At 41.2% G+C, this 24,321-nt stretch overlaps 1 protein-coding gene across 1 annotated transcript; it reads left to right on the forward strand.

The window, feature by feature from the left end:
• The first annotated feature begins 1,460 nt into the window (after positions 1 to 1,460).
• Positions 1,461 to 23,035, forward strand: si:ch73-105b23.6 (mucin-like protein). Its single transcript, XM_039622076.1, has 17 exons — positions 1,461 to 1,672; positions 1,802 to 1,951; positions 2,693 to 2,910; positions 3,387 to 3,462; positions 3,883 to 4,173; positions 4,803 to 5,039; positions 5,132 to 5,284; positions 5,555 to 5,733; positions 6,856 to 7,042; positions 7,135 to 7,254; positions 7,339 to 7,458; positions 9,263 to 9,283; positions 9,408 to 9,469; positions 9,567 to 9,753; positions 10,261 to 10,386; positions 10,667 to 10,805; positions 21,301 to 23,035. The coding sequence occupies exons 1-17, from the start codon at positions 1,471 to 1,473 to the stop codon at positions 21,440 to 21,442; spliced, it is 2,610 nt and encodes an 869-aa protein (XP_039478010.1). The 5' UTR covers positions 1,461 to 1,470; the 3' UTR covers positions 21,443 to 23,035.
• The last annotated feature ends 1,286 nt before the right edge of the window (positions 23,036 to 24,321 follow it).

A 24,321-nucleotide genomic window follows, 5' to 3' on the forward strand; every position in this document is an offset into this window, starting at 1 on the left:
ATCAAAATGACTCTTGAAGTTCATTTTACATGATTTTGTTTGGTTGAAACAATAAAGTAAAACCAAAAACGAAGACAAAGAACAACCTATTTTTTACAGTTTACAGAGCAAGCTCACCATGGTGTACTTGCTTTATTTTAATACTGTCTTTCTTGTTAAATGTTAGGAATACCACACACGGAATCTGTCAGATGTCTACTCCCAGGTAGTGGTTAATCGTACGGCTGAGGAAGTAACAAAATTTGAGCGCCTGAAAAACAAGCCAGCTTTTACCCCTGCCTGGATCCTGAAAATCACGTGGCACAATGTGATGCCTGTCTCCTTCCAGAAGGTCAACTTCTCAGAGGTGAGTGTCAGCCAACGTTGCTTGGATTCTTGTTTTATATGGATATAACACACAAACATATGGTCATAATCAGTAGTTTAGGTTTTGATGTTAATGATGTTTGTAAAAGTTTTGCTTTATTGTCAAAACTACCAAACTCCATCTCACAAAAATGCAGTAACTTTTTTTTTCGTGTGTGTGTTTTTTACTATAATACTGTGCTATATATGTTCATATTCATAGTGTTTACTGGATAAAATGCTCCATAAGAAAAGTTAATGACCAGTTTATGATCTGAACCTCTGATTCAGGCTCTTATGTACCAGTTTCAGTAAAAGGTTTGATTGAGCAGGGAGTGTAACTGGTTACTTGTCAGATTGACCTCATTTAAGTGTTATTCTTTTATGCAACGTGAGCCTTTTGAACAGTGAGCTGAAAGAAAGCCATTCGGTCCTGAGTCCTGGAACATGCTGTTTTGTTTAGCTCTGGTGCCACCTTGGGGCTGTGTTACCCTGAAGGCCTTGAATGCAGAGTGCAGTGATATCTGCTGCCACCTGTCTTCATCCTAGATCACTTTTACACTGTATCTAAGCCCATGTTGCTCTTTTGTACTGACAATACTAGAAGCAAAGTACATCAAAACAAAAATATACATTTATTAGCCACTTTGAATAAGTGATTGAATTCATTAGATTTACTTATTGTTGCAACATGTTGACTTAATGTTTGTTAAAGTTAATGTTTGTTATTTTTAGAGCAACACTTTCCAGTGTATCCTGACCACAGATGGAGCACGTTCCTTTGCCCTCCTGCGATACGGGGAGATGAAATGGGACCCAGGTCAGAGAAAATACCACGATGCTCTTATCGGCTACACAAATGGAAAGCTGTCCATCAAGGAAATCCCAGTCGCTCCTGAAAACCTCTTTGGCCCTGGGGGAAGATACAGGCCTCAGCAAGTGAAAGGAACCATGGGGAACTTAGGTCAGCTGGTGTATGATTTGACAGGGCCGACGGGGTCAGACGTAGATCCCGGCTTCAGGTGCCAGGAGTGGGCAGTGATGGAGCCTGATCCTGATGAGTGGACAAAAGGGCTGCCTGCCTGTCCCTGTACACGGAACCAGGTTCTGGAGGATCTTTCATTTATGCAGGATACATCTGTGCCTAGTCCAACTGTGGTGAGGCTGAGGGGTCAGCGGTGGGGGAGTGCACAGGGGCAGACCTTCCGCTCAGTCCTCACCAATATATATGGCTCAGGGAAGAGGTGTGTGTATGAACCTGATGGTGCCCTGCTAGCTGGATACAATGAACGCTACTTCTCTGGAGACAGCATACAGAAACATATTGGTAATACAGGATTTTTTTTGGTCACATCAGCCACAAAACTAGTATAACTACTAACATATTAATGTAATGTACAAACTTGTCACGGCCACTTGATGAAATAATATTATTTCATTAAACTTCTCTCTTCAGATGAAGATCTCCTGCCCTTTCAGTGGTGTTGTATTGAGTCTCCACTTTGCCACTTTTACCTCGACAACAGGCCGCTGGACCGCTGTCAAGGTTACAGCTGGACTAGACCTGACGGCTTCACCCAATCCAAGAAGGTGACACAGGGTATAGGTGAGGGGCTGCTCCATTTTAAGAAAAACTAATACATATCTATCTGTCTGTATAAGTAAGTGTCACGACTGAGAAGCCGGTGTGTTTTTGATGTGGACCCAAGTGGAGAGATGAACTTTAACAAAAGGCGACTCATTTATTTTGCCGAAAAACATGAATACAAAAGGCAAAAAATGAACAGTGGCGAAAACTGAAACTAAAACCTAAACTATGAAAAACTAGACTGTGATGACTATGAAAAAAAGACATGGCAGGAGCATACGGGAAGCTTTGAGAATAAACATGAACATGAGCATGACCTGAAGAGAATCATGACGTACCTAAACACCTGACATGACATAAAGGGAGGAAAACAGACACACACACAACAGGAATATAATGGAATGTAGACATGACAACACAAGCTTGACAATAGACATGGAAACACAAACAAATGACTCACTGGGGAAACAGAACAAAAAGAGAGACACATGGGAACAGATAAGGGAGACAAAAGCACGGGCATAACTACACGTTATAGAGGACAAGACAGACAGAAGACAGGAAAAGACTTATAAACACAGAGACATGGATGAAATAAAAACTAGAATAAAACTCAATTAAACCCTAACTAAATAATAACACAAGAAAGTAACATTATCGCAATCTAACATAAAAAAAAATCAAAACACTGGGTCATAGGCCCAGCCCCTGACAGTAAGATGTGAAAAACTTCTTAATTTCTCATTTCCCCCCCTGCAGCAATGGTGTATGGCAGCCTCCATTTCATCACCTTCGATGGGAGAACGTACTCCTTCAAGGCCCTGGGAGAGTTTGTGATATTGCGTCTCTCATCTGCCACCGGCTCTAATATCTTCACCCTGCAAGGACAGATTGACAGGCTACACCCAGACGCAAACAGGATCACTGAAGTCCCAGCGGTGGTGCGCATGGCTGCCTTCTACCAAGGCATTGGCAAGGTCAGGATAAGAGCGAGAAAGTCTGTGTGCACTAAAGGAATAGTTCCATTTGGGGAAGTACACATATTCACTTCTGGGAGTTAGCTCAGGAGATGGATTTTTAGCTTAAGCGAGATTTTCTAAGCTAAGCTTATCATCTCCACTTCATTATAAAATGCACATGGCAGTAATCCTCTAACTTTCGTGAAGTAATAAGATGATTACATTTTCTTTATTTTTCATAAAAGAGTAGAAATCTGCTGCAAATAGATCTATATCAATTTGACTGAACATGTGCGATTAGCTCTGTTGTGGCAGGTACATGAGGTTCAGTCTCAAAATCTTTAGGCAGTAATGAATTTATCTGAAATCTTAACTCCATATTGTTCCTATGCTTCTTTCGTTGCAAGATGCATGCAGGCTTAAATAGATATTAGCTGATATTGTTGATACTCCATGGATGAACCAAGCTCTAGATAACCATTTACCATTTTCAGATTGAATGGAGGAGTTCAGAGCAGGACAGCGGACTGCGAGTTTTGGTGGATGACGTTGAAGTCCCAGTCACCGTTGGTAATGATCACCACACACATCTTAAGGGGACTAAGTGTATATTTTTAATTTCAAAGTATACTAGAGAAGCTTTGCATTCACCGCTGCTGGGGGAGGAGTCTGTGTGAGTGTGTGCCTGAGATGACCAAATAAGGCTTATTCACCATCACTGAAGAGGGATTTCCTGGTTATTACCTCATTATTTGAAATTTTCAACACATTTAATACAATCATCCATCATTGTAACAGTGTATACATGACTAAAAAGGAGGAAAAGCAGTAATAATAGATCCCTTATAAAAAGCATGTAACAATTATATAACAGTAAATCATCAAACTTTAACCTAGGCACGTGTGTGAAGTATTACAGATTTAAAAGCTATTATAAACAAAGATTACAGTCTTAACTATGTGACGCATATATGTTTGCTGTCATTTCAGGTCTTGTACATGCCAGTAAGAATAACTTTGCAGTGCGCTGTACTGAACTGAACCGCTGCGCGGCTGTGTACGCCAACGGCCTCCACGTGGTGGTGTGGCGAAGCATGGGCAGCAATCAGCTGTGCGCCGTAGTGGAGGTTCCTGAGACCTTCTTCAACCGCACCGTGGGTCTCATGGGCCTCTGGAGTGCCAACCCCTCTGATGATTTCCTCATGTCCAATGGCAAGGTCATTCGCTCGACAGATGTCAGCACCCCTGCAGAGGAAAAACTGCATCCCTTTGGTTTGTCCTGTGAGTGGATCATTGCTGTTTTTATAAAGACCGGTTGGGGCATTAGCTTAATACAAATCATTTCTAAGAGGAGTGTTTTTATTTGATGTTCATCAATTTGTCTGAAGCACAACTCCAAGTGAATGCTAATCTAAGTGTAAGGTGCCATCCTGCCACTAGGTGGCAAAAATCTATGACTAAAGCTTGTGGTACTGTTTTTATTTATACACTTGAGCTGTGCTGCCTTTTGAGTTTTCTGTTGCTAAACCATTATCCTTAATACCAAACTACAGATTCTGATTTATTGGAGCAGGGGTTCTAGAAACTTTTCTAAGGACTTACTTAAAGTTTTAAAACAATTTAACTGATTTATGCTTAACATCGCTTGTGGACTGACTCAATATTTCCCCTTGCTTGCGAGCTAGCTGGCTAAAAAGCCAAACAATACCACAGGAAGAATAGTTTGTTGTATCCTAAAAGAATTTAGTAAATTCATGACAGATTTAAGCGCTGTGTTGCATAAACATCAAAATTTCTGGCCCAAAGATAACAGAAGATGAAGCATAGAACACATTATGCTTATTTTGCTGGTGTATGTGTACTTTTAAACGATACAGTATCATTTTAATCATGTGTCTGTGTGTGTTTAGGGGCAGTCCCAGGCCCAGAGAGCCTATTGTCCTCTCAAACTCCTAATAATTCACTGGTGGTCACCCCCACTGAGAACCTGCTGAAAAGCCTCAGTCCTGTTGAGATTGAAGAGCTGACAAGAACCTGTAAAAGCAGCATGCAATGTGTCCATGACACAGTAGCAACCAGTGTCCCTGAACTGGGCCAGGAGACTCTGAAGGCTGAGACAGAATTTCAAAATCTGGCCCTGATCAAAGGTGAACTTGTCTGTACTCGTCTGTAAAAGAAAATGGTGCATTTTTATCACTGACCTGTAATAATTAGATACAATCTTTTTGTGATCTGGCAGGTAACATGCCTCCCATAGTGACACAGCCCACAGTGATCCGCTCTCAGGTCAAATCCCAGGTCAGCGTTCAGATCATGGCTGAGGATGCCAACAGAGACAGCATCACTTATTCGCTGCTCTTACCCAGGCCTCCACAAGCTTCGATCGACAGCGGTGAGACACCTACTCAGACTCTCCGTGCCTCGCTCCATTTGTTGCTGTTACAGATGACGTTACTGTTGACATTTGTTAGAGGGATGGAGAGGCTGCCGCTGTAGCCAGCAGTGCAGTCTGTCAGCAGATGGGACATTTCAGAGCTGAGTCAGTAGACTGTAATGCTGAGAGTGACGAGCACAAGGACACAAAATACACAAAACATGAAAAAATATGAAATGCTGTTTCAGTGATGTAGGTTTTTACAGCCTCTTGTGTTCTCCTGTCCAGGTAATGGCCAGCTGACGTGGACCCCTCTAAGCACCCAGCCTGTCCAGCTGAGCATCAAGGTCAGTGACAAACTGAGCAGCTCCCTGTTCACTCCCATCCTGCGTGTCTGCAACTGCCTCAACGGAGGAACCTGCCAGTATGACAGCATCGCTGAAAACCATCTGCAGGGAAAGTTCCAGGTGCTCTATTGTCTCAGTTGAGCTGATACTTTCATCTAACTGCAGCATTTCTTGTCATGGCATTCATGACTTCTGTTTACAAAATTGCAGCTTTGTGCCAGTGTCAACCTTGAACAGCGATGAGCAGGTGTAACAGAAGATGATGTAGTGGCAGCTATGACAAGAGCTCATAGTATACTGAACGTTAATCATCCCTAAAGAACAAAAATATATATATTTATATCCTCACTATAGAAACAAACAAATATAAGCCAAACCATTTAAATCTGTATGCAGTTTTTTGATATTGGCTTTTTAAATACAAAATTAAAGGGGAACTATTTTCTTTTCCTTGCTTTTGTTTGTATATATACTGTTACAGTGGTGAATGGTCATATTAAAGATACTTACTGATACTTAGCCTTTTAATTCCTAGCAGTTAGCATGTATTTACCACATACATTCTTTTTTGCACGACTGTGTGTGGCCTTCACGGATAGTTTCCCCTTTATAACAACTGTCTTTTTAAAAAATTGATATTTCTGTTACTCAGGTAAGAGTTAAGACTAAGTTAGATGTATGACTACTTTGACTACTTTGACTAGGAGGTGTCACAACACAGGCAACTGTAGCTAATAGCTGTCTGTTAATACCTCCGCTAACTTAAGTCACTCAACTGGACACTTCGACTATGTTTCTGCTGTTGATGCCTTTTAGCATTATTAACTGACCACTAACATGTCTTGATGTTTGATACAGACTTTCCAAAAAGTTAGTGCTTTGGTTCTGATCAAATTCTAAACGGTTTAGCAGGAATTTGGACCTGTGCAATAGAGCCATACACTTTATGGAGCTTGCTAACCATGCTCGCTAGTTAGCTGATAGCTTAGCACTACACTGTCTCCTAGGTTGTTTTTTCCCCTGAAAAGACAAAATACCTCCTTCAAAATGTCCAGTCCAGTCCAGAAACCAGTGGGCAAGCTCACAGTGGCCACAACTGTGTTTTATTTACAGTCTGTGGTTTGGACCTTCTTAAGGAAAGGGCAACCAATCTGAAGAAAGTTAGTTTATTTAAAGGGAGAGGGCAGCTTTGTGGGGAAATAGGAATGCTATGTGTGATCTAAAATGTGCCTATCCTTCCAGGTGGTGGGGTGTCTGTGTCCAAAGGGATTCAGTGGGAAATTCTGTGGGAACACCACAGATTTATGTCGAGGCAAACCCTGTTTCCGAGGAGTGCAGTGCCGGTCAGAGTCTGGCCAGTTCACCTGCGGTGAATGTCCAGATAACACTTTCGCTAATGGGAAAAAAGGATACAAGTGCTTTGAAAGTAGTATGTAGAGCTTTCTTTACCTGTCATCACATTATCACCTTCTAAAAACCACCATGACTGACCCCATAATTTCACCCTGTACGTTTTCCCAGACATGTGCATCCCTCCTTTTCCCTTCCCCTGCCACAAATATGCTTATTGCAACAGCACAAAACAGAGCTACACCTGCACATGTATGGAAGGCTTTAATGGAGATGGACACAACTGCACAGGTAGTGAGCACTCAGCACTCGAGCATGAATAATAATGCAGCTTTTTAAAATGTTTTCACTTCATCCTTTGTGTCTGTATTGTAGATAAAGACGAGTGCGTGGAGATTATGGCTTGTGAAAATGCCAAGTATGAGTGTAAGAACAAGATTGGTACCTATGAATGCATCTGCAGATATAAAAACCCCAAGGATGCTGAAGGATGTGGTACGTTCATCCTCACATGTAGTGGACTATTGTGTCAAAGTCTAAATATCCATAAATGCATTAGAGTGAGTCTGATTTCAGAGTTATGTAATGTGAGGAATAAACAATTTTGTGCATAAATAGCAAGCCCCACACGTTACCACTACACTTAGGCCTTGTAGTTAATATCTACACTTATAAGTGTAGAGGCAGACACAAGGCACTTATTTAACCTATAAGCAAAATTTGCCTTAAGAAAAAACAAAAAACTAAATAGGTTTTTCTATGTATGTCCTAATGAGATCTTACCCAGTTTCATGTGGAGAAGTTTTTACTTAGCGAGTGAGTTGGTTAATGACTAGTTAGTGACAAAGAGTACTTCCTCTTTTTGATAACTAACCCTTTTAAACTTTATTTAAACTGTGGAAACTTCAACAGGTGTTCAACACATAGCTTCCACTGTAGTTACTAGAATACCTCTAAAGTTACAGCAGGAAATCAAATAAATGCACACTCAAGATTCAAAAAGCTTCAGCAACGCTAGAACAGCAAATGAATCCAAACCATTTAGCGTCTTTTACTTGGAAACGATCCCAGCTAGGGGAGGTCACCAGTCTGTCAGCTATCACAAGAGACAAATAAGCATTCATGCTCACATTCACATCTACAGATGTAGCTAACATACATGTCATTGGACTGTGCATAGGAAGCTAGAACATGTGAACTCCACATGTAATAAAGACAACAGAGGGTTTAAATCCAGGACATATTTGCTATTCAGTTCAATTCAATTCAGTTATATTTATATAGGGGCAAATCAAAACAACAGCAGTTGCCCCAAGGTGCTTTATATTATACAGTAAAGACCCTACAATATTCGAGAGTAAACTCCAACAATCAGACAACCCTCTATGAGAAAGACCATGTCACTTTATAATGCTGGGTACAAAATGATTGTTTGGCTAAGGATAGTACAGATGTGCAAACATCCTCTTGCCAGCTGATACGAGTCATATTGAAGCTGCTGACAGCTGGATGGTGCTAGAAGAATTCAACTATTCAATTCAGTTTTATTTATACAGGGCGAAATCACAACATTGTTGCCTCAAGGCGCTTTATATTGTAAGGTAGACCCTACAATAATACATACAGAGAAAAATCCAACAATCATATGTCCCCTATGAGCAAGCACTTTGGTGACAGTGAGAAGGAAAAACTCCCTTTTAACAGGAAGAAACCTCCAGCAGAACTCAGGGAGGGGCGGGGCCATCTGCTGCGACTGTTTGAGGGTGAAGGGAAGGAAGACAGGATAAAAGACTCACTGTTGAAGAGTCAGAGATTAATAATAACTAATGGTTAAATGCATAGTGATATATAAACACCAAAAGAAAAGAGGTGAGTGAAGAGGAAACACCCGGCAGAATAGGCCTATTGCAGCGTAACTAAATGAGGATTCAAGGTCACCTGATCTAACTCTATGCTTTATGAAAAGGGAAAGTTTTAAACCTAATCTTGGAAATATAGTGCTCTACATACTGCACTGTGCTGCCGAATTAAGGAATCAAAACAGGAATCCAACTGGACTAAGACCATGACATTTCCTAAATATGCTCACTTGTAACTCATGGTGCCTACTTCCATCATTTATGTACAGCCTATTGATGAAACTCTCTTAAGGGTGATGGAGTATTACAATCTCCTCCACACTCAGAAATGCAAAAATTGAAGTTGCTGTAATCTCTGCATATGTAAAAACTGTAGTTGTGCTCTACAGCAGAGCATACCTGCTGGTTTATTATAACTCAGCTGATGTGTTTCTCTGCAGGTGACTCTCCCAATCCCCCAGGTAAGCGCTCCCATATGGTTTCCCCTGTAGCTTCATCACAGCTCACCTGTTCCTCAGGTGTTTTATGGAAAACATCCGCTTTTATTATAGCAAAGATGCTTAAAGCTGCTCTTTCTGCTGACAGGCTATAACATGTTCAATGTCTCTGTGGTCTGGAAAAAGAACCCAGCTGGTGGGATCCAACAGGTGTGTTTGCTCATCAGAGATGTCTGGTAACATGTTCATCTGTAACAGTAATACAGGTTTATCAGTAGTTTACAGTGATAATGTCTTTTTTTCTCAGTTGGATGACATGTTAACCAAAGGTTTTACAAACAAGTATTATAACCTCACCGAGATCAATCAGGGATTCACGCCGGATGTGCTTGAATATCGAATCAAAGTGTCCAGTGACACCCCCCACTGGTACATCACAGACTACCTGACCAGAGTCAGCAGCCACTATGGCATCCATGCCATAGAAGTTAATGGTAAAATATCTTTTATCTGTATATGCGCTCTTACTAGTGTGGATGCCGATTATAAACACAGCCAAAGTTTCAAGTAATGACATCAGAGTATGCAAGAGTTCAGGCTTCAGACCGCTCTAAATTCCAAGTTTCTTAAAGGTTTTTGCCCACTTGTTTCTGTAAGATGTCAATAATGTGGCTGTAAGCAGAGAAGCCGCACCCATCCACCGTTCAAACCTTCTGTTTGTGAGGGAAAGTTAATCAGAAGAAAGTTGGTTTAAAGACACACAGCTGCACGGAGACATGGTACAAGATAAATAAAGATTATTTTTAACTTTTAATCACAAAAAAATCTACTCCACTGGAGTTCAGCATTAAAGACATTAGCATAAATGGTATTGCATGAATGACACATACATACTCTGATGTCATTATTTGGATATTTATGCGTGTATTTGTGTGTATTTTATTAGCAGAAGCATAACAGCTCTCTTTAAAGTGTTAGTAAGACTGTTTCCCTGCCTACAGACGTGGATGAGTGTAATAGTAACGAGCATACGTGTGCCCATCCTGCTCTGTGCACCAACACCTACGGTGGCTACAGGTGTATTTGCAACGGGACTGAAGTGGATAAAAACCAGTCCTGCATCATAGGTGAGCGTGCACTGTATTCATCTTGTGTCCGTCCTGGTTTTACATCAAGTTACCAAATTAGTTTTTTAGAGTTGAAGTGAGTGGCTGTTAAATCGGATGGTATAACATTCAAAACGCTGCTCAGGTTGCATAGCAACCATTGTTTGATAGAAATCTCCCTCATCGTACTTTTACTGAGGTGTTTTGGTTGTAAGTGATGTGTGTGAGGCTGAGAGATCACGGGCCTGTAAAGACGAGACAAAGTGTGTTATTTGGCTCATTAGTGGCTGATCTATGACAGACAGCGGCGAAGTGAATGACACAGAGATAAACCTGGTCCTGGGGCTGGTTCTGGGCATCTGCATCCCTCTGCTGCTGCTACTGCTCCTGGCTGTTCTGGCCTGCTTCTTCTGCTGCCGCAAGAAGACTGTTACTGGAGAGTGAGTGACACGAGCTTACATACAGTTTTAAATTCATACATATCATGAATGCAATCTGAAATATAAAAGTTAATGTTTTCAGTGACTAACGCCACATTTTGATAGCTAGGAATTAATGATCCATGAACTCACTGCCCTTTACGATCCAAGAACACCAGTGTTAATTTCCAGTGTGTTTCTTTTTTTTCATTCATATGACACTGTTGTCTCCTGGCGCACAGTGAGCACCATGCATCATGTGTTCTGGTCTGTAATGAGTTTTACAGGCTCAGAAAAGCCATGCTGAGACAAAGCCTACAAATTAGCCAGACCTTCGTGGGGCACTAAAACTCTAATGAATAAATATAAAACATGCTTTCAGGTGGGTCAGCAGCTCCTTTGGGCAGGGTGAAACCAGGTTTATTGCAGGTCATCAAAAGATGTACTGCTGCAGGGAGTGACCGGGCCAACACGCACATACATTGCTTGCGCACAAACACAGTTACACACTGTGCATTTCAAGGTACAGTAGTCAAGTAGGTCTGCCCAGAGACAATCTTCTGCAGCAACTTGAAGGCTTTAAATCCTGTCTGCTGTTCTGCTGCTGCAGCACCGTCGTCCTCCTATTTAACTTCTCAGTTGGAGTACAGACTGCCCACTCTACTGCTATATTAAACAAAGACACTTCCTACTAACAGCTTTGGGCCGAGTTATGAAACTGCACTTGGGTAACACTGAGGAATAGTTACGGGTACAATAAAGCGTAAACCAGAGTATTGATGAGGGGAGAACATCCATTGGCGGAACAAATCTTTCAGGTTTTATTTATACTTAGACATAATGTTGGCTTTCAGCGAAATGTCTAAAACAGCACCGTGAACTCAATCAGCTATTGCAATGTTTTAAAGCAGGGATGTCAAACTCATTTTACGTGGTGGACCACATGCAAGCGGGCCCGACCAGTGAAATGACCCTTTATCTATGTACACAATGAATTACTGAGACAACTTCATTTTAATGAAAGAGAGGTTTCCACAGCACGTCTCAGTTTTTCTACGTACTAGAGTAATGTTACTGTAGTAAATGGAGGAATTGTGTCTGAAATAGATGTATAAAATTACAGGAAAAGTTTGGTTGCTAGTTTTTTGCTAATTCACAGAATTATTTTTTTCTTTGTTTGTTTTTTAACCTATTCTTTAGTTACTTTAGTGCAGTATGAATGACCACGTGGGAGTTCTTGATCAGTAGGAAAAGCTGTAAACTTATCAAAACACAGAAGTCCAACATCTATACCCTTCTTAACATTTTCCAGTTGGAGTCTTTCGTGGGCTAAATCTAACCCCAGGTCTTATGTTTGACCCCCCTGTTTTAAAGGAATAGTTTAAACGTTTTTTTCTTGTGTGCTGACTTACCTGAGAAGGTTACTAAGTTTATATCTGTGTGGTAAATATGAAGTTACAGAGAGCAGGAACGTAGCTTAGCATGAAGGCATTTAATGGGGAAACTGCTAGCTGCTAGCTCTGTGTATAATTTGGTACTGAAAATATACCCAGTATATCAAGTATCAAATATTGTTACATGTTGATGTTAGATGTAGGTGTTGGGCACTGGGGGCACAGGCTTTAGAGTGGTCACTGTTAGACTAATGAAGGCATGAGGTCAGGAAGGTGTGTCCGTGGATTATGATGTTCACAGATCACGTTGTAATTTGGGAGTAGGGCGCACGTGGAAGAGAGCATGAAGAGCTGGAGGTATGCACTGAAGTGAAAGGCAGTGGAAACAAGACTGAATACATGTGTGTGAATAAGAGCGCGGCAGTATATAAAGTCATGTAACAGTGAACGTGCAAGGAGTAGAGGTAGTAAAGATGGATTCGTTTAAATAACTGGGGTCAATGATCCAAAGCAACAGATGAAAGGGAAGCACGAAGAGAAAGGGAAGACCACAGTGAAGATTTGTAGATGTAGTGAAGGAGGAGTTGGTGTGACGGAGGAGGATGCTAGAGCTATGGTGAGACAGATAACCCCGTCCCCGTCTTTATGAGCAGCCAAAATAAGAAAACTGGTGCGCAGGTGCAGGGAATTAGAGCTGAAAGACTTATTGTGAATGTCTGTCTTTTGTATGTAGGTTGTAACACAGAGGTTTGGCCTGCCTTGGATCTGAGTAAACAAATGCCAATGTTGCGCGCACACACACACACACACACACACACAGCAAATCTGCATTTATTTGTCCCACAAGTGGAAAATCTGCATTGTCATTGCAAAAAAGTGGACAGAGCAAGGTATAGAAAGTGCACTATACATATATCTATATATATATATATATATATATATATATATATATATATATATATATATACATATTATACACATATTATACACACAGACACATCTATATCATATATACACACACACACATATATATATATATGTATGTGTGTGTGTGTGTGTGTGTGTATATATGATATAGATGTGTCTGTGTGTATAACTAGACTTTATGCATATTATATAAGGTGTGGCTATATAAATATATAAATATATGTACAACTCTGTGTATATGTGTTTATGGACAGGCATGCAGGCAGGTAAGGAAGGAAAGCAGCCTTGCAGGAAGGAAAAACTTGAATCTCTCATGGTTAGTTGTTGGGGAGGGTGTGTTTGCACAACAAAAGCAGGAGAACAATGGAGCTGACGACCTGTGAAAATCTCAGCGGGGTGCCAAGAGGTGTTAAGGTCGGGGGGAATTTACGCAAATCTGCGCAGGCCAGTAAATCTAGTAGTAGGGACTTGCACCAGGGAAAAAAGGCTCAGTAATTCTAGTGTTAAGATGCAGATGGACTGCTGAGTCTTGTCCTGTGGAGGTGGCTCTTCTAGCAGATCAGACACCAGCGAGGGAGGATAAGAAAGACAGACGCAACAACGTTGTCATCCCCTATGTAGCCGGTGTATCAGAGAAACTCAGGAGAGTTTTCTCCAAGCACGACATCCCAGTGTACTTCAGACCCAGCAACACACTCAGACACAAACTGGTTCACCCGAAAGACAAAACTCCAAAACACAGACTGAACAACGTGGTGTATGCTGTACAGTGCAGCGAGGAATGCCCAGACCTCTACATTGGAGAGACCAAACAGCCACTTCACAAGCGCATGGCACAGCATAGAAGAGCCACCTCCACAGGACAAGACTCAGCAGTCCATCTGCATCTTAAGGATAAAGGTCACTCTTTCGAGGATGCCAATGTTCACATTTTGGACAGAGAGGACAGATGGTTTGAAAGAGGAGTGAAAGAGGCCATCTATGTCCACTGTGAGCGACCATCTTTGAACAGAGGCGGTGGTTTACGACACCAACTGTCTGCCATCTATAATCCAGTTTTGAGTTCCCTCCCCAGACGCCTTAACGCCCACTCACATCCTGGGCCATCTGACCTCAGGAATTCACATGACAAGGTGGGGCCAGGTTTCACAATGGGCTCACCCGAAACCCTGGCTGATTAGGTACCACACCTGCTTTCACACCTTGGCGCATGTGATTAGAGGATCACCAGGGGGTCCTTTGTCCCTCTTTGGGGGGATACTCCCACTGGGTTTAAATCTGGGACTCTCGGCCATTTGACCTTAGAACTGAAGAAGCTTCTCGGATGAGAAGTGAAACGTCTTCAAGCAACTTAAAGAAGTCCAGACGCTTTTCTTTGCAAACTCCTTTGACCATGATACGTCATCAGTCAGAGATTACTGTTCCAAAGTACGCATCAAGCCGAGAACATGAAAAATTCCTGGATGTGTTCTCGCTCCGCCTGTTTTATCAAGCATTCATCGGTGGTGACTTGTATGTACTTGGTACAGCTAAATATCCCAGAATGCATTTCGTCCCAAACCCAAACGCAGCAATGGCGGAGGAGCGCAGCTAAAAACTTTTAAAGATCACTCTTTCTGGGTCACAAAATAAACTTTTAAGTTGTTTTCAAGCGAGAATGTAGCTGTGTAAGCTTCAAATATCTGCTAAATTTACCAAGATATCATATATTTCCAAACGTGCTCCGTTGTTTTCGGAGACGTCTGTTACCCGCCAGCTCCATAGCAGACCAGGAGGTCGAGGATCACTAGAGCCGGCGAGAACAGCGGACTCGCGGCACATCGTTTTGAACCCCCCAACGATCTTTCGCTACTCAGGTTAAACATGATATATAAGTCTCTTAGATAACTTAAAAATGTTTTTTATTATTGTTTGGCTTTCTTCAGTGTTTTATTTGTTCCTGAGTAAATCGGTTTGGCTGAGATTAAAGTTAAGCTTCATAACATATTATTCACAGTTAAATTAAGAGCGGACGGCAGTAAAAACTCCACACCTGTGACATCATCAAGTACGCTGGTGTTCCAATTGTACAAATCGCGAGTCTGTGCTCGCGTTCTCGGCAAGCCTGGACTCGCCGAGAACGCAAGTACGGACTCGCGTACTTGAGAATTGAGAAAGGGCCAAGGTTTCAGATGAGATAACTTGGTGACTGAAGGTGGCCTTTAGAGATTCTGGTTCACAGAGCGCTGCAGGAAAGAATGCAAAGAAAGCAAGAAAGTTACAATTTACACCGTATTTTTTGGACACTAGGGCGCACCGGATTATAAGGCTTATAAAGCGGAAAAAAAAACTGTCAGATAAGTCAAACGTTATTCAACTCATTCAAAATAACTCTCAACATTGTCAGTTGTAACACAAAAAAATACAGAACAATACACTCACTTTTTCAGTTCATTCCTCTTCCACAAATCCATCAAATTCTTCATCTTCAGTGTCTGAGTTAACATTTGGGCAGTTAAGACACAGTTGTGTCTCTTAACAGGTGCCATTTTGGGGTCCTTATACACACACACACACCATAATATCATGTTGAAGCACAGTAGGTTTTACTCTGCAAGGCTTCTGGAGGCGTAATGCTCCAACAATGTATCAAGCGGTGCAGCTTCTTAGCTTACCAAAGTCGTACTAAAAAATTTTGACAGATTTTTGAGCGCCGTGTACCAGATAAAATCAGTTCGAGGTCAGTAAGCACAACAAGAATTAATACATAAGGCGCACTGTTGATTTTTGAGAACATTAAAGGATTTTCAGTGTGCCTTATAGTAGAACAGGGCGATATGACCAAAAATATTTATCACGATATACATTTGAAAATTTGCGATAACGATATAACTGACAATATAATTAACACTAGACAAAATACTTTACAACTCCACAATTTTATTATTGCAAAAAAAACCCATCAATGTATTTTCACTTAAACAAGCAGCTGTTTTTTATGTGCATTAAAGTTATATAAAAATTTAACAGTGCAAATGCAAATTCCTTGCTGACAGTTTAACCAAAAGGCATTTCCATTGGAAATTGGCCGACATATCCTCACCAGGGGCGGATCTAGAGAAATTTTCTTAGGGTGGCATGAGGGTGGCAAGGAAATCAAATGGGGTGGCAAAATCAAAACCTTTTTTTTCAAACACATATGCAGGTGGTTACATATGGTTAAAATGATTCAAATGCAGTAAGTATACATGTTATAGTCTATAACTTAATTATTGTCTGTAGCCCACATAATTAAACACTTTAGTTACATAAAACGTGTGAGTTTTGATTTTATGTCCTGTATAGCCTGTATAATAAATGAATATGTGGCCCAATAAGTATCAAATCCAGAAAGCTACACAACATGGGGCGGTTCATTTACAAACACAAGTCTAACTTAAGTTTCACACTGTTTTTTGTTAGAAAACAATCACGTTGTTACAGCTTAAACTACACAAAATGTCAGAAATCTGCACTGTCATGAACAAAAATTTAAACCTAATTTTTCATGATTTGTTGGATTAACCCTCTGAGGTCTGAAATACAACCGGCCATTTTTGACTAATTTTGAGTTTACGTTTGTATTTCACCCTCAGATTGTTTCATTTTATTTTTTTCCCCTTGTTTGTTTGGTATCATTCTTTTCAGCTCAACTGAATTTAGTTGTTCTTTTCACTGACGTACTGCATTAGTATTACTGATCTGAAATCACACAAAGAACTTAAAATCCTAGAAGTATTTTTTTACTGTAAAAAAAACCAGACATGTTGAGTAAATCTTTATAACTTGAAATGCAAATATAAAATGTACATTTTGTAAACATATACAACTATTTATCTAAAAATGCAGCCAATACACCTGCTGTTTTTTTCATTTTCTACAACCATTTAAAAATATTACTAAAACTAAAGTGAGAGAACAAACAGGTTTCGCAATAAGATGCCCCACAAATGATGTGTGCCAGTAAAAAAAACCCAGTTTGTCCACCAAAAGACAGAACAGCACAGGGACAAACCTGCAGGCCTGACAACAGCAGGTGTATCACTCCGCTGGTTTTCTACTTAGTGACAGTGTTTACGTTGCAAATGTGCCTTAGTGACATTCATTAGTGCCCTCACTGACACACAAAACAAAACGACTACACAACAGAACAACTACACAAGACAACACAATACACTAAGTATACACTCCACACTAAACGTCACAAATCTCCCACATCTAAAAACTCTCTCTGTCTCTCTCTCTCACTCGTTACCGTTACCATCACTCCCAAAACTCTCCCCTCTTCCTAAACAACCAAATCCCACGTGTTGACTTTTTTTAAATTGGTCGACATGGTACATTTTTCCACCGATAGGAAAGAGGTGGTTTTCTTTCCTTTCTTTACTGTTTTTGCGCTGTCATTAGAAAACGCTTAAAACACACACACACAAACTGACGACAGTATTTAGAAAAAAAGCGTGGCTTATATATATTATCATAAATCTGGATTTACTGGCCTGTAATTAAAATTTAAAAACTTTGAAATCTGAACTTCCAATGTGTGCTGAAATAGAGACTCAGCGTGTCTGCAGCTTGTTGTTATGTCAGCTTACATCAGTCATGTGATTTGGAGGTGCAGCGTGTCCGTGGACCACAGAGGGTTAATAACACTCACCTTCCTTTTATTTCCAGAGTGTAACATCCAACCACCTGTGTAAAATCCGAAATTCCCATGGTGTTGTTCAAAATGTGCTCTGGCACAATCATAAGCATCGCTTGCTACTGAAAACAAGAAAAAAGCCGGTCCTGCTATGGGCTGAACCATTTGTTAATGGTGGAGGGGGGGGGGACTATGCAATATATTCAGTTTTAGCATTTATATTCAGTGTTGACTGTAACTACGTTCAAACTGCTAATGCTATCTTATTTTAATAAACAACACTGTCATATGCAAAACTGGGGTGGTACTTGGGGTGGCAAGGGATCATTTTAGAGTGGCACTTGCCACCCCATGCCACCCTTCTAGATCCGCCCCTGATCCTCACCATAACCATGTATAATATCCATAAAACTTAAAAAGAGGTTATACACACACAATACAGTAATATTATGTTGAAGCATAGTACGTATCACTCCGCGAGGCTCCTGCCTACGATAGCCGTAATGCTCCGACAATCCATCAAGCGGTGCGGGTTCGTAGTTTAGCAAAGTCGTACTAAAACATTTGACAGATTTTCGAGCGCCGTGTACCACATAAAATCGTTTCGAGGTCAGTAAACACAACCAGAATTCATACATAAGGCACACGGGATTATAAGGGACACTGTCGATTTTCGGAAAAATCAAAGTATTGATTTTAAGTGTGCCGTATTTTCCAAAAAACACGGTAATAACGACGGCCCGCTAGCATGCTCTACCAAAAATAGTGCTTTGTTGTGTATCTGACGGACGAAAGCTAAACCAGTTCCACACCACTGAAGTTGCAGCATTTTTACAAACCAATTCTGGTTCATCCATTTCATTCAACGATCAGCTTTCGCTCTTCTCATTCTCCGTCACCGCCGTGCTTTTTCCGCCATGTGCGTTTGAAAACAAAGGCGCTGCGCATGCGCATTTTACCCATATTCTATCACGATATTTGTCTGTGAAGATTCTCAGTCATCCAGGTCATCGTAGTCAAAGGAGTTTGCAAAGAAAAAAGCGTCTGGACTTCTTTAAGTTGCTTGAAGACGTTTCACTTCTCATCCGAGAAGCTTCTTCAGTTCTAAGGTCAAATGGCCGAGAGTCCCAGATTTAAACCCAGTGGGAGTATCCCCCCAAAGAGGGACAAAGGACCCCCTGGTGATCCTCTAATCACATGCGCCAAGGTGTGAAAGCGGGTGTGGGACCTAATCAGCCAGGGTTTCGGGTGAGCCCATTGTGAAACCTGGCCCCACCTTGTCATGTGAATTCCTGAGGTCAGATGGCCCAGGATGTGAGTGGGCGTTAAGGCGTCTGGGGAGGGAACTCAAAACTGGATTATAGATGGCAGACAGTTGGTGTCGTAAACCACCGCCTCTGTTCAAAGATGGTCGCTCACAGTGGACATAGATGGCCTCTTTCACTCCTCTTTCAAACCATCTGTCCTCTCTGTCCAATATGTGAACATTGGCATCCTCGAAAGAGTGACCTTTGTCCTTAAGATGCAGGTGGACTGCTGAGTCTTGTCCTGTGGAGGTGGCTCTTCTATGTTGTGCCATGCGCTTGTGAAGTGGCTGTTTGGTCTCTCCAATGTAGAGGTCTGGGCATTCCTCGCTGCACTGTACAGCATACACCACGTTGTTCAGTCTGTGTTTAGGAGTTTTGTCTTTCGGGTGAACCAGTTTCTGTCTGAGTGTGTTGCTGGGTCTGAAGTACACTGGGATGTCGTGCTTGGAGAAAACTCTCCTGAGTTTCTCTGATACACCGGCTACATAGGGGATGACAACGTTGTTGCGTCTGTCTTTCTTATCCTCCGTCGCTGGTGTCTGATCTTCTTTTCTGTGGCTCTTTGCTGACTTCATGAACGCCCAGTTAGGATTTTAAATCTGGGACTCTCGGCCATTTGACCTTAGAACTGAAGAAGCTTCTCGGATGAGAAGTGAAACGTCTTCAAGCAACTTAAAGAAGTCCAGACGCTTTTTTCTTTGCAAACTCCTTTGACTATCACGATATTTCATTTTCTTATCATTGCCCAACATTATACCGGTATTACCATGAACGGCATGATATGGCCCAGCCCTACCTTATAGTTTAAGCTTTTTATATTATATATGTTTTTTATATGGCCCTTTAGATGACCTCATATATCCAGATAAATATTAAATATATATCTGTGTGTGTGTGTGTGCGTTAAAAAGTGCACCGCAGCAGATCTGTTTATGACTTCCGCACGGACGTAGAGCACCCAAATGAGGTATTAGAGTGGCTTGCTGTTGGTTTTCTGAAAACCCTGTGGCTGTGGCTCAGGTGGTAGAGCAGATCAGCTACTGACTGGAAGGTTGGTGGTTCGACCCTAGGCTTCCCCAGTCTGCATGCCAAATATCCTTGGGCAAGATACTAACCCCAAGTTGCTCTCCGATGTGTCCGTCGGAGTGTGAATGTGTGTGAATTAGAGTCACACATGTTCTAATTCATATATACAACATATATATGCGTGTATTTGTGTACTTTGAATACTCCGGGAGAGTAGAAAAGTGCAATATAGTCCATTTGCCATTTACCAAGAGACAGGGAGGGGACGGTACAAGCAGATCTGAGATTAAAGTAAAGTAAACAATAAAAATCCAGGGAGGTAGTTATCATGTTTTCAGAGAAAAACAGATACTTGGATTCCTTAATAATATGATAGTAGTCCTTATGATAGAGCAGCTATAGTTTTATTTCCTTCTTTTCACTCTTTCCATCAGGCTGCATCAAATATCTTATAAAATTGGCTCTGGATATAAAATTTCAACACTCTGACTGCAGTTTAGACTGAGCAATATCACAAAATTAACTCTAATAAAGAAACAAACAAAGGGTCTGAGGAGGTTTGCACATTCAATTGGCAGCATTACAAAGAATCACTTGGCAAGATATGTGTTTTTGTTTTGGGTCTGTTATTCACAGAATGACTCATGGTACAGCAGGTTCCACAGCCTGTACCTCATTATCAGTGAGGATATACATATTTGCACAAAGAACAACTGTAATTATATACCATCAGACACCAGTGAGTGGCTAATCAGACGACGTTGAATCTAGAGAGCCATTTGGGATGTGTGTTTCATGTTTTTAATCAGCTTTAGCCCCAGATTTCAACCTCTTTCCACACTCGGGATAACTGGGCTGGAGCCTGCATGAATATGCATGAGTCAGTGAGTATTCCACAACAACTGCTGCCCATCCAAACATTTCCATAAATTTGACTCAAATTATTGTCTATTGCATGGAAACATGGATGGGTATTAATCAGATTAAAAGAAAATACAGTAGAATCTACAGAGAACACCTGCTATTGATAGAGGTCAATGCTGGAGCCAGGCTGTACTACATATGGACCCATTTAATCCAAGACTCTGGCACCATCTCCATATCTGGAAAAATGCACAAATGAATACAGAATCGTGACCTGTAGACTGCTGTGATTTCATGTTTACTTCTTCAATATGACTGGCCTGTGTGTTTTCTTCCAGAATCCCCCACCTGTATCCAAACTACATCCCGGAGCAGTACAACCCTCCACCCTTCAACTATTCAGACCCGGCTCTGCAGTACATGACTCACTGCAGCCCTCGAGTCCTAGACAACTACATACCAAGGCAGCGCCATAGATAGCACACGGTTACAGCCGCATACATCACACGCACATTTGCATCTTATCAACCACAACATTAAAACCACATACAGTACAAAATTATGCCACCCTCGTGCCCCAGATCACCTCTCAGCCATCAGCGCGTCGACATGGGACCTCTTGATGAGGTGTCCTGTGGTGTCGAGTGGTGGGACTTCAGCAGTGGATCATTGCGGCTGTGAGCTGTTTAGGGGCATCCTGTGGATTTTTCTGCTGGGGAGGATGCTGCCGTCGGTGAGGTGCTGGAGCAGAATATTATTAATTTCTAGTGTGTTCTCATCCTGATGTACTGTAAGCCTCCTTCATCTATCCATTAAGCATGAGGTATAATTGAGTGCTGGTTTTGCACTTATTTGTTCCTCCGTGCTTGTTACTTTCATGTCCACTCAGTTTATTCTGTAAAAACAACTTGGTTGGTTAGGGTTAACGAAGAGATGGTGGTTTGGGTTAAAACGTACCCCCCAGCTTTGTTTTTGACACATGACGAGTGACAGGGGATGGCTGCTCAGTGTCTCTTATGCTACATGCATCAATGCATCCATGCCAAAGGAAGCCTTGTGTAAAATTATCGTGAATTAGTCCCGTGTGATAAACATCACTAATTCACGCCCCAGGCACGCCAGGGGGCTGTCACTTCCCCTAACAGTGGTTTTAATGTTGTGGCTAATCATTAGGTGTTTAAAAATGTTGAGATGACTGATTTTGATTTATCCCATCACAAACAAGTAATCAAACCCGAGTGACTTTAAAAGACAGTTATTTCCAATCCTCTCCATTGATCCAGTGAAAGATGTGCCAAGTTCGAACTGGAAGCGTTTTTTCCGCCTGAACAACAGTTTAGAGTCAGAGTCTTACCCAGCAGAATTCGACAACCTCTTGGCTGGAGACGCTGATGAAAAGTAAACCACTGCAGTGGTCCTTGGTTTCCAGCTGAGCCAACGCCAATGGCTTGTTTCATAGCAACATTAGCATTTGTCAGAATACCTGATGTCAGGATCTGTTCACAATAAATTAAGTAAAATTAATCCCTACTGGCAAAACCAGCAGCACTCATACCCAGTAAAACACAATAAATTCAATTTGTGTTATTATTCTGCCGAGACTTCAATCCATGAAAAGTAGATGTCGCTGTCTTTTAAAAGGCATTTATCTGCTGTGAAAGTGACACCCTTTATTGTTTATTGATTGACTGTGTCCCGATAAATTTAACAAAGCAAGAGTGATTCAGTGCTGCAGCTGGAAGCTGTCAGTCATAAAACCTCCCAGACTCTGCAAGTAAGAACTATTTCTAAGTCTAAATAAAATGCCACTTTAGCAACTGTGTGGTTTACTGATATTGTTTCAAGAGCAGAAAGGGTGGATGCAATGAATTTTGATATTGCATCAACCATGTCACTTTATAATGCTGGATACAAAATGATTGTTTGGCTAAGGATAGTACAGATGTGCAAACATCCTCTTGCCAGCTGATACGAGTCATATTGAAGGTGCTGACAGCTGGATCATGCTAAAAGAATTCAACTATTCAATTCAGTTTTATTTATACAGGGCGAAATATCAACATTGTTGCCTCAAGGCGCTTTATATTGTAAGGTAGACCCTACAATAATACATACAGAGAAAAACCCAACAATCATATGTCCCCTATGAGCAAGCACTTTGGCGACAGTGGGAAGGAAAAACTCCCTTTTAACAGGAAGAAACCTCCAGCAGAACCAGGCTCAGGGAAGGGCGGCTCTCTGCCGTGACCAGTTGGGGTGAGAGAAGGAAGACAGGAAAAACAATAAGTGAAAAGAAGCGTTTCCTTAAACATTTAAAGGTAATATAGGCGGGTTGCTCACATTCTCAAATCAAGGACTTTGTGGGAAAAGAGGACATTAGCCATTATAGTTGCCAAATACACATAAGATTGAAATAATTACAATTAGTGCATCATTCAAAGCTAATTAAAGCAGTTAATTAGGAGATGTCATTAAGTTATCAATAAGCATCTGAACTGTGGTGGAAGAAGTACTCTGTCCAGCCTGTCTCCACAGTTAGGAGAAGTGAAAATGAGCTTTTCTTCATTCACAGTGTTCATGGAAGTAAGTTAAATTTGAATTCTATGAGTGTAATTTCAGAGTAAAAGAACTCATTATGTATTAGCATATAAGCAGGATAGTGTTGGTCAAAAAAGTCTAAATTTTAGCTGAGTATGTATTTTATGCCATGGATGGTAATAAGGGTGTCAGGCTTTGGGGACATGGGTTTTATGTTATTTAAACAAGTGGGCAGTTGAAACAACCACAACAGTCCTGTATCAGTTTAATCTTTGCTGCCTGTAACAAAGAACCACACCTACTCAACCAATCGGCAGTTAAAAGATTAGTATGCTTGTTAGTTAATGTGTTGAACTGAAAGAAGATTTACTCTGTAAAACTGCATGTACATAAAGTTTTGTAAAAACCTTCAGGAAAAGTTCCAAAGTATTATCCACAAAGTGTACTTGAAATAAAATAAGTACTTACAGGCTTAATGCTCACTTTCTGACTGTTTATTAACTATATCTTTTCATCTTAATGGAAATTAAATGTAATCTCATACTTATATTTTTATACAGCACTTGGCGAAATAGACAGTTATTTTCCAGAATTGCATTTAATTAGTATTCCTTTCACAACGCATCATGCAATTCCTGCTCCTGCCACCAGGGGTCAGAGCTGAGACTTTCCACACAAACTGGCTCAATCACATTTGTTTACGAGCTGGGTCTGAGCAGAAACAGCACTCCCACAGCTTCACATAAACGCACACACAGACAGCCTGACACCTGCTCTGCAGCCTTCATCTGGAAGCGGCCGCAGCATGCAGCAGAGAGAGC

Source organism: Oreochromis aureus, linkage group 13, assembly GCF_013358895.1.
Source record: "Oreochromis aureus strain Israel breed Guangdong linkage group 13, ZZ_aureus, whole genome shotgun sequence".
NCBI classification, from domain to species: domain Eukaryota; kingdom Metazoa; phylum Chordata; class Actinopteri; order Cichliformes; family Cichlidae; genus Oreochromis; species Oreochromis aureus.

Bases quoted from the DNA above. Each gene is read 5' to 3' on its own strand.
- si:ch73-105b23.6 (XM_039622076.1), top strand. From the start codon at position 1,471: ATGCAGGATACATCTGTGCCTAGTCCAACTGTGGTGAGGCTGAGGGGT. The intron at 7,043-7,134 runs GTATGTAGAGCT...ACGTTTTCCCAG, and splicing joins ATACAAGTGCTTTGAAAGTA to ACATGTGCATCCCTCCTTTT. The intron at 10,806-21,300 runs GTGAGTGACACG...GTTTTCTTCCAG, and splicing joins AAGAAGACTGTTACTGGAGA to AATCCCCCACCTGTATCCAA.